This window comes from Salvia hispanica, chromosome 1, assembly GCF_029641045.1.
Source record: "Salvia hispanica isolate PSC_SH4W2 chromosome 1, Shi_PSC_v1, whole genome shotgun sequence".
Taxonomy (NCBI): Eukaryota; Viridiplantae; Streptophyta; class Magnoliopsida; order Lamiales; family Lamiaceae; genus Salvia; species Salvia hispanica.
In genome coordinates this window covers 40,229,690-40,240,987 of record NC_142692.1, presented here as the reverse complement: position 1 = coordinate 40,240,987, position 11,298 = coordinate 40,229,690, and the positions used below count along the sequence as shown (strand labels likewise).

The window sequence follows — 11,298 nt, the reverse complement described above, 5'->3', positions numbered from 1 at the left end:
GGAAATATGCTGATAGTTTTTAAATTAAAAGCTTGAATAGGACTTCCATTTATGACGAACTGTTTGGTCATTTGTATTCTCGCATTTACTATTTATATAGTTGAAGAACTTATCATCATATCATCTTAGATTTGAGAATGCTATATACTCCCCCGGTCCCACAAAGATTGTCCCACTTTGACCGAACACGGATTTTAAGAAATGTAATGAAAAGTGAGTAGAAAAAGTTAGTGAAATGTGTGTCCTACTTTTATATATTAGTTTTATAATAAAATATGAGTAGGAATGAGTTAGTGGAATATAAGGTCCACTATAAAAAATAATAAAAAGTGAAATGTGACATTTTGATGGATTGGATGTAAATAGAAAAATGGGACAATCTTTGTGGGACGGAGGAAGTATCATTTGTTTTATGTTTGATCATATTAGATTTTTAGTCATGCTTACACACACACACACACATATATAACCCGGGTAGTGATAAAATGCAAACTTATATATTGTACAAACTCAAAACTTCTCAACACAGCTTCAACACTGTTTCAATAAATATCAACACAGTGCAAAATTTCTAGATTTTAAAGTCAACAAAGTATCAACACAACATCAATCATTGACTACCGTTGAAATTCTGTTGACATTTTCCTGTTGATGTTTTTTTGTGATCTGTTGACATTTTTCAATGGTCCAGATCATAGTTTTGAGTTTGTACAATATTGAGTTTTCATTTGATCGCATTCTTATATAACCCATTATTATTATTATTACTTCATTCGTCTGTAATTACTTGTCTTACTTTGACTTGGCTCGAATTTTAAGAAATGTAAAGTAAAGTAGATGGAAAAAGTTAGTCGAATGCGGGGTCATACTTTTATGTTTTATAATAAAATGTGAGTTTGTGGAACGTGGAGTCCACATATAAAAAATAGTGCTAGTAGTAAAAGTGAAATAAGACTACATCGTTGGCACATTAGTGATACGAGGAGACTCGTATCGAGGGATAATTGGCGAGATTTCCCCGGATATTGGAGTCTCCGTCGAGCAACCGATGAACAAAGACAAAAAAGTAAATTGTAGAGAAATAAAAGACAGAACGATAAAAATAATTACATTTCTTTCATGATTAATTCAAAAGATAACAAGGCTCCTATTTATAATAGGAATAACCTAATAACCTAACTTAATGAGCAAGAAATAGGAAAGATATGCAAATCACTAATATATAGAATAATAGAGATATGGGAATATTCTGGAGATATACTCGTATCAACTCCACACAGTTAAAATTCACCTTGTCCTCAACGTGGAAACCACGACACAACTAATCGTGTCTCCCCCTCCTGGATCAAACACACAAGTCTGCCTCTGCCCCCTCTTTTTCAACGATTCCATCGTATGAAAGATTGTACTCTTCATAACCAATTCTCCAGTTTTAACTTGACAATCATCCGCAAACAATCGTCTCTTCTCTTCCCTTCCTACTTCAGTGTCTGGCCCTTTTATCACAAAGGTAGCTTTGTGCTCCTCAACAATGCTTTGAATCTCAATTCCCTTGTTTTTGTTTGGCTTATTCAGCAGTACAATTAAATCATGTATCTATGCCTGTAAACTAGATCCATGAGCTTCAACTTTAATCTCTTTCTTATCAGCTTAGAAAAATTCTCGTTGACCTCTCTTCGCCGGATATTGAAATCATTCTCCTTCTCTTTTTGCTTCAACATCTTACCAAGTTCGATCAACTCCTCATCTCTCTCAGTGATACATTTCCTACTCTGACAAAGTGTATCTTCATCATTTTGCAGGTTCGTTCTCCACTCCTTTTGGCTTGAGCTCGGGACATCAACTTGAAGGTGACGATTAGAAGCCATAAATGGGGTTGTCGCTGCCTGCAAGGGCTGGCAAGGTTCTGGCACGGCGTAGGGCGGTGGTGGTGGGTACGAGTCTGGCTCATAGGACGGCACATTCGGCAGCTCTCCGTTGGGCAGGGCTGGTGGAGATCGAAGCGGTGCGTGCAGTTCCCCCACGCGGCAGTCGTTGTCATCCATGCGAGACACCAATTCTCTGACGGTAGAGATCAGGTGCTCGAGCTTTGAAACCAAAGCAGCCACAGCTAGGTTCGGTTCCAAATCATGCGTCACCAGATCATGCGGCATGCCGAGGGCCTCCATATGGTCGACACCATTGTAAGGCGGCTCGTACGGAGGCGATGGTGGCTGGAAGGACTGATAAGGCGGCTGTGATGCGGTGTACAGCGGAGGCCCGTCAGGTGGGTCAGGGTTGGGGCGCAGATCAGACACCAAAGAGGGCCTTGGCGCGCTAAAGGATAGCGTTGGAATCGGGCACGCCGGATCTAGATAGAAGTTCCCAAATTGCACGTCTTATCTCTGGGGTACCAACACGATGTGGGGCTCGGCATAGACAGTGGCAAGGAGAACTGTCTGTCAAATTGGTGATGGTGGTAGGCGGTGTAGGTGTGTGACATGATGGCGGAAATTCGGAGGATGAGAACCGAATAAAAGCACCAAATGATACGAGGAGACTCGTATCGAGGGATAATTGGCGAGATTTCCCCGGATATTGATGGTCCGTTCGCGGAGGAGTCTCCGTCGAGCAACCGATGAACAAAGATAGAAAAGTAAATTGCAGAGAATAAAAGACGGAACGATAAAATTAATTATATTTCTTTCATGATTAATTCAAAAGATAACAAGGCTCCTATTTATAATAGGAATAACCTAATAACCTAACTTAATGAGCAAGAAATAAGAAAGATATGCAAATCAATAATATATGGAATAATAGAGATACGGGATATATGATACGTTCATTATCCATATCTCTTTTATCGTCTCCGACATCTTGATAAGGGAATTACCCTTATCAAATTGGTGCTTTCATCCAAGAACTCATGGCCGAAGTCAATCCTCGTTCTTGGCCGGAGATATCGCAAGCATCCGAAGACTTGCAACTGAATTCAATAGCTGCAACGTTGGACTATATCCTCGCTTGGCAGGCCCGACACGAGGCCCGATTGGTTGAGCATGAGCGCAGGGTAGCAGCAACGCTCCCTCTATTGTGGCCAGTACCTGACCCACCCGACCAGGGTCGGAGCTACGCTGGGGCATGGGGGGCCCAAGGGCCCCCAGCCATTGGAGGTTTTAATATAATATATATATTCAGAGGCAATAATAATATGACTTAGTAGCGCAGTTGACTGGTGAACTGGCCACAGTTCTTAGCTGGAGGCGAGGAGCTGAGTTCGATTCTCAGCTGTGCATTCTTCTTTTAACCAATTCTCAGCTGCACATTCTTTTTATAACCAACGTTAGTAAGCCATTTCTTGTAAATAAATTTCAATATATATTTATCCATTAACTTTTACTGCATTTCATTTTTCAGAGATGTGTCTAATTCATGACTTTTTTAACCAATTCTCAGCTGCACATTCTTTTTATAACCAACAATAGTAAGACATTTCTTGTAAATAAATTCCAATATATATTTATCCAATAACTTTTACTGCATTTCATTTTTTAGAGATGTGTTTAATTCATGACTTTTAAAGGGTATAGTTTGAAAGGATATCATTTATTCAATAACTTGTAAATATTGTAATATACATTTTTAAATTACTTTTTTTATTTTTTTTATTAGTATTGTAATATAATTAATAGTTTTATCAAAAAAATTTAATATGTACATTTAAACAATTGCTTTTACTTATGAAAAACTTAATTTTATTAGTAGGTAAAATTCTTTTAAAGTTATCACAAAGTTCTTATATCAATTAATCTCGATTAGATTAAATTTTCTTGATATGCATTTATTTCTTGTGTACTAAATATCTTAAAACATTCCTTTATTTGTAAGATCTTCTAATTCTAAATGATGAAAAAAGGCAAAACATAAAAAAGTCTTCCTATGACTAATTTCGATGACAATATCATTGAAAGATACCTACATTTATTTACAGTGAGTGCTAAAATTTTTCTTCTTCTTGGAACCCCACTGTAAAATTCCTGGCTCCGCCACTGCACCCGACGGACCCCCGCTGTACATTGCTGCACAGCCGCCTTACGCAGCCTCGGTCTACATAACTCCGCCGAATGCTCATCAATTCGGCCACCAGCATTGGCAACCAACGGCGCAGCCGTCGTACTACCGACCACCGCCTCCAACTAAATGGCCGCCGCCGCTACCTCAGCACTCGCCCTCTTGCTGGAGTTCGACAAATAGCCACTGTCAAGCGGTATCTGGCCTCGAACAATCTGTTTCGCTGCAGCAGCCCTTGCCCCAGAGCCCGTCACCCAACTGGAGCACGACGAGTCACTGCCGCCCAGCTGCATCGCTGCCCGCTGCTGCCGTTGTCCAGCCTCTAGATCTGCCTCCACCGACTGCGATCTCCGCGCCGTGCACTCCCAATATTAGTCCAACATTAGCCTCTGATGTTGTACTTGCCGCTGTTGTCACCTCTTCTATGAAAGAGGAGATTTCAGAGAATGTGAAATATCAGTTTGGTGACTGCCCCAGTTCTTCGTTTGGAGAGAGAAAAGCTATTGGGGAAATTCAAAAACTTGATGATATATTTATTCATGAGGGTGGTAAGCTTAGAAAGGTTATATGCAAAGATAGGACTGCTTCTCTTAGTTTACGTCTTCGAGCAAGATCAGTTATGGGTTGATCAGATGAAATTCAAAGATATATTTGATGTTGGTCATTTTAGTCAATACTTGAGAACGGTGTCAAAGGGAGATTATAATTGGACAAAGCGATTTTATGCAATTGATCCAGGAGGAATCCTCGACGCGTTGCTTCGTGCTTCCCACCTTGAGGACAAGGTGGATTTTAACCATGGGGGAGTTGATACGTTCATTATCCATATCTCTTTTATCGTCTCCGGCATCTTGATAAGGGAATTACCCTTATCAGAATATTCTGGAGATATACTCGTATCAATTAGGCTCGGCCTGAAAACTCCATTAAATTTGGCGTTTGAAGTCGTTGCACCGTGGCATGCGATAACTCCACCTAATCCTTCTTTAGTGTTGGTGTCACTTTCATTCTTTGTCCACCACCCATAACATCGACGACCGTCACACCTCCTCAGCCTACCGAAGCTTGCGACGACCTTCTTCATCCCTACTAGTTTCATTTCCTGGATCATACACTATCGGTGTTAGCACCACAGTGGGATTATGCAGAAGAAACAAACCGCAAAGGCAACATAACATAGCACATGTATATGTACTGAAAATTAACGTAATATAATTCCATTGTGATCATGTTCATAAAAACCATAATATACGTGGGAAACGAAGAATTTTGAGTTGGATTTCCAATTTTCCACCATCATGCCTAAGCGATAACGATAAAAAGTGGTTGTAAAATCATACTCCCTCCGTCCATACTAGTAGAGTTATTTTGCCATTTTGATAAGTTCAATATTAGTGGAGTCATTTATCTTTTTAGTAAAAGTCAACACATTTCTTCTTACTTTATTATCTTTTTATTTAATACATTACACATCTTTTTCTTAATCTCCGTGCCGGAAAGAAATGTCTCCATTACTATTGAACGGATGGAGTAAGAATTTTGCTCCACTAGTTAAGTGCCCTAAATTGTTATTCCTTTGTCCGCCATTAAGTCTCATTTGAGCTCAGCACGGAATTTAAGAAATATATAAAGGAAAGTGAGTGGATAAAGGTAATGGAATGTGACACCAATTTTTATATACTCCCTCCGTATTTGAAAAGTAGAAATATTTGAAACGACACGGGTTTTAATGCACAATTAGTAAAGAAAGAGAGAAAAATTGGTAAAGTAAAAAAGATAATGAAAATAATGAATAAAGTAAGAGAGAGTAAAAGAAAAAGTAGTGAAACTGTGTCAGTAGATTGTAGGGTCCATGTCCAAAAATAAAAAGATTTAAAGTTTTTATCTTTAAGAGACCGACTAAAATGGAAATAGTTGCTATTTTTAAAATACGGAGGGAATATTAGTTTTATAACAGAATGTGAGTGGAATGCGTTAGTGGAAGGTGTGGTCTATCTACAAATCAATTGGAGTATATATTGGTAGGAGACATAATCAAGTAAAACTCTTATATCTCGGCATGAGAAATTCAATTTGATTAATTGACCCGTTGTATAATATAACTGGGATCCCACTGTGGTTGAGCACCTTTCGTCTTCCTTGGACAATCTCACGAGATTAAAACACCATCAAGAACTAAAAATTCAACTTGTGCTCATACTAAAGGGAATTGTATTATTAATTGTCAAACACCTGATCGACTACACACCTTGAGTACACATGGCCAGCCACTGTAAAATAAGTCTGCATCTTATGGTCAAGCTTTTCACCTCTACAACAATAATTCCTCGCTAAATTCCATGTTTCGTTGAATAAAGTTTGCAAACACAAGTGTTTGCTAATGTGCTCGCCATATTCCTCGCAGATTGGTGATCGATAAATTGAATACCAATTTCCATATATATAGGGAGATGATCAAAACAAGTATGCATTTAAATCCAGAAATGCATCCCAAATTGGCCCTAGGATTAGAAGATCTCATCGTCAATAATTAACCAAAAACAAGGATGGTCATAATTAAGCAGATTTAGGTCATATTATAAAATTTTGGTTTAATGTCATGTTACGATCATTTATTTTTAATTGTTTAGAATACCTTAAAAACTTTATAGGAAGTAAAATGAAAACTAGAAAATTAAAAATTATTCCCAAAATTGCTATTAAAATTTTAAAATTTAAACGAAACAAAACAAAATCTAAGAAATTAAAAATAAGCTCCAAAAAACAGTTAATTGTGTTTTCCAGCTAAAATCCATCCTCAAAAACCCGAAATCCAATCCCTAACCCTAAACCTTAACCCCTAAATCCTAAATCGTTTAGAGCCTTTGTCATATGTCAATTAACCATGCATATAATATAGCCTTGATCACCTCTTTCTTAATCAATCAATGAAATTAATAAATATGCACATTTCAATATCAAATCTTTGACATATCTCAAATCATTGAAGAGAGTACATAAATTACAAGTTTAATTGAATTAAAATTGAAATGAACCTAATCCATGGAACCTCATCCTCACACAAGACAAAAACCCAATTATTCTAGATAAAGTATAGTAAATCTAGATAAATTTGACAAGTCACACAAATAAACATATCATAAATAAAAGATTCATTGAGCCTCATCTCTCTTCCCTATTGTGGAATGAGGATCACCAAATACAAGAGGTGGAGATGAGTCCTCTCTGCTGCAACGTGGCATATCCGGCGGCGGTGGCAGCATCTTCTCATGTGGGAGTTTCCCATCCTTGACAATAAACACCATCTCCATACCCCAACTCAGGTGCCGCTCGAAATGACAATGCATGTACCATACCCCTGCAAATATCGAAACTCATCTCAAAAGACTAGTCAACAGAGATACTGTAATTTGTAGTACAATTGAACAGACCTGGATTGTTCGCCTTAAATCTTATAGCGGTCCATCCCTTTCTTGCCACCGCGATGTTTTCCATCAGTGGCGGGTCGACAAGGTTATAGTTAGCCGGATCCCTAGACTTGTTGAAGTTCCCTAACCCAGACCCGACAACGTAGAAGCTGTACCCGTGTAAATGCATGGGATGCTCAGCCCCGTTGCCGAAGTTGGTGCCTTGAAACACCACTTCCACCGTCGTGTTATACTCCAACATACGAACGGCTGTTCCGAACCTGGGCGCTCTCGTGTTCCTATCCGGATTGTCTTGCGCGTAGTTGAAAGATGTCGGCGGGAAGTCGGGGAAATCAGTAGTGTAAACTCCATTTATCTGTTTGTAATAAGCCGTGAGAATGTCGATGTTTGCCGGAAGCAAGAATGACAAGTTGTTGACGCTCGCGAGCAGCCTCAGTGGCACTAAGCAGGAAGGTTTGTTACATGGCGATCGGTTAACTGAGAGAGTGTAGAAGAAGGTTTCGTCGACTTCTTTAGGAACGTTGATGTTGTTGCCTAGGCTTTTTAGTTGCTCTGTGAAGCCGATCGATGCAGCTAAGTCGTTGACTTCGGGGAAGGATGGAAGCAGCGGTGACGGAGGCAGCGTGTAGTTTCCGACATACTCGATTATTCCAGTGGCGGGGATTGTCACAAAATCCCCGCCACTGGCGTAGATTCTAGCGCCCATGTAGTAATGGCTCGGCAGCTGGTTGGCCTCCACCAGCAAGTCGAGGGTTTGGCCGGGAGAAATCGCTACATAATCAGTCTGTATCGGTTTCGTGTAGGCACCGTCTGTGCCGACGACGGTAAAATTGTGGTTGCCGATTTTGAAGAACATAATGTTGTCCATCACAGCATTAATCAATTTGATTAGGTAACTTTTACCATATTCTACTTGCAACTTGTATGTATCTGCACCAATAATATATATAAAAAGTTTGATTAGTAGTAGTACTATTAAATTTTTCATTATTCATTAACTTGCTTTTATAGTAAATACTTATAACCTTGTTTAGAGCATGGATAGAAGTCGCCTGGTTGGCCGTTGATGAGGAAAGCATTAGATGTTTCAGGATCAGTTCCACTAGCGATGAAATTCTTGAACACTGTTTCAACCTTAGAATTCCACCACTCTTCTGCAATACGAGACAACTCACGTATGAATATCTCAACAGATTAAATTCGCATACAGATATTGAGATGCCATACCAATGATGATGGGAACATGAGCATGAGGCTTGGGGAAAGGATAGGTCACCCTCTTCGGAGGTAGAATGACAATGGCGCCATGGACAGAATTTCTCGACCAATCGCTATGCGCGTGCCACCACAATGTGCCTTCCTCGTCGGAGAGGATCATCCGCTGGGTAAAGTTTTTGCCGGGTTGAATTGGGCACTGGGTCACATAATCGGTTCCATCCGACCATGGATATCTCGGCATTTTTACTCCATGCCTATATATAATCGTACAATGTATATATAATTTCACTAATGCTCCATGACAATATTATATACTCCCTCCGTTCCCTCATAGTTGAGGCGGAACTCTTTGGTACACAGTCTAAGAAAAAAATGTTTAAAGTGTTAAGTGAAACCCACAAAAATATGTGCATTTTCCATTTTCATATGTCCCATAAAAATATGGGCATTTCCTTTTACGAAAAAAGTTATCCCAATTTATTGCCCCTATACATTAAATTATTTACAACTTATACCACCATTAAAACACTATTTTAACTACACTTTCCCTTCTAACTCTTACATTGCCAATTTTGTTTTAATTCCCATACCATATCATATTCCCATATTTTTATAAGACGAAGGGAGTAAAGAGGAGTAAATTAAGAGATTGGTGTTTTTAAATTTAAATTTCATTTTTTAAAAATTGAATCTTTTATTTACATTAAAAATCTTTGATTTTTTAAACTGCACATTAATTATCTTGTGATAACTTAACATACCTACCAAACACCCCTAAGTGTAATAAGGGGATTGATTCTAATTAAGAGCTCAAATCATGCATCATTAAATTGCCTAATTTTTACCTTATATAGAAATGACTCAACTATAAAGAAACTTTTCAAAATAGAAAAATGACTCAACTATGAAGGAACGAAGGAAGTAAGATTTTGAGATATATTTACCAGTGAATTGTTATATTTTGATCGGAATGATTAACAATATCAACTATGACAAGATCTCCCCTCCGAGCATATATGATTGGCCCAGGGAATTGTCCGTTTACAGTGAGCAATGGCTTTTTGGTGCATAGCCTTGTGTAATCAGAATTTACCACCTGAAACAAGTTCAAATTTAGACTAATGTTTCTCTAAAGAAAAGCTACACAATAAGAAAATCAATTTATCTATATACTTACTTCAAATCTTAAGCTTCGAACTGAAGCATTAGCTTGCATTATGCAGCATCCAAGCACAACACCAAAGAAACACAGAATGAAAACCTTCATATCTAAAAATTTCTTTTGAGCTTTTAGTAGCTGTAAGTTGATATTGTATACATCATTTTATACAAGTTCGATTGCATGAAATAAATAATGTCACTTGACTTTTTCTCAGCTGCTCAAAAATAAACACGTGCACGCTAACCGTTTCCATATGTATTAAGAATTACTAAGTTGATAATGGAGTATATAATAAAGCCAACCATCATTAAGAATAATGACATGATTTTCCTTATAATATTACCACATGATTCTAGTAGATATAATTAAAGTTACATATAGTATTACATATTTGTTTGAATATTTTTTAGTTGCCGGCCTCGAGGTCGTTCACTACTAAAATTTGTGGTAGCAATTAGCATGATTGATTTCGTAATCTGCTGTAGCTGAAAAAAGTCACGGTATGCTTAATGGATTTTGTGCACCAAAAATCAATCGAGTAGCGAAAACATCATTTTATTGTTTTTCAGATTTTATGCACAATTATTTTGCAGTTAGTTTTTTGGTTTTGATAATAATTTTCGTTCTAGAGAAATTAGGGTTTCTTAGAACTTTTATTACTAGCTAGTTAATTCTATCATTTTAAGGTATTTTGTGTATAGGTTTTATGTTAATATATTCGTCATGTTGCCAAATGCCAAGAACCCTTATATGCTAAACTACAAATAATTTGATTCATAATTCTAAAATTAAATTTAGAAAAAAAAATTGTACTACTATTTTATATATGTATGGAGATGGTCATCGTTCGTACCGGTTGGAATGGATGAAGAATTCTAGGGAGCATTACTATTGGTAATAAATTATACTAGTAAAATACAATCTTAAAGAATTGTAAAATACTAATATTGGGTAGCATGATAGTCCTTGGAGAGTTGGAGTAATAATGTGGATCATATCAGTAGACCAATTATTCACAGATATATGGATACTTTTTTCTTTGTTTAAATGCAGAATGAAAAGTAAAGAATTCAACTTAGTAAACATTACTTTAAATTAATTAATTAGTAATTATTGTCGTAATGTGATCAATATCGAATCTATATTATAAGAAATTTGGCAAAAAAATCAACTTAATTTTTTTTAAGTACATGGATGCAGCTGGGCTGTTTGATACCGTTCTTTTTAGGCAAATCATCCATGATCCATGTATTACTAATATTTAATAGTAGTAATAGTGGAGTACTACTTTATTACAAGTGTCATTACTAATAATCTGCGACTCTGAAAAAATCGCTCTAAGCCTTGCACCTGCTAGAAACGTTATTTTAATGAAATATTTAAACTCATTTCAACGTGAAATCTTTGACGAATCTCATCAAAAAGAACACTTTACAA

General features: G+C 37.4%; 1 protein-coding gene across 1 annotated transcript; it reads right to left on the bottom strand.

Annotated features, from left to right (window-relative positions):
- Nucleotides 1–7,182: 7,182 nt before the first annotated feature.
- On the bottom strand, nt 7,183–9,966 carry LOC125224508 (laccase-14-like). Its single transcript, XM_048127917.2, has 6 exons — nt 9,877–9,966; nt 9,644–9,795; nt 8,709–8,953; nt 8,507–8,635; nt 7,485–8,411; nt 7,183–7,411 (listed from the first exon to the last, which is right to left on the bottom strand). The coding sequence occupies exons 1-6, from the start codon at nt 9,964–9,966 to the stop codon at nt 7,206–7,208; spliced, it is 1,749 nt and encodes a 582-aa protein (XP_047983874.2). The 3' UTR covers nt 7,183–7,205.
- Nucleotides 9,967–11,298: the final 1,332 nt, after the last annotated feature.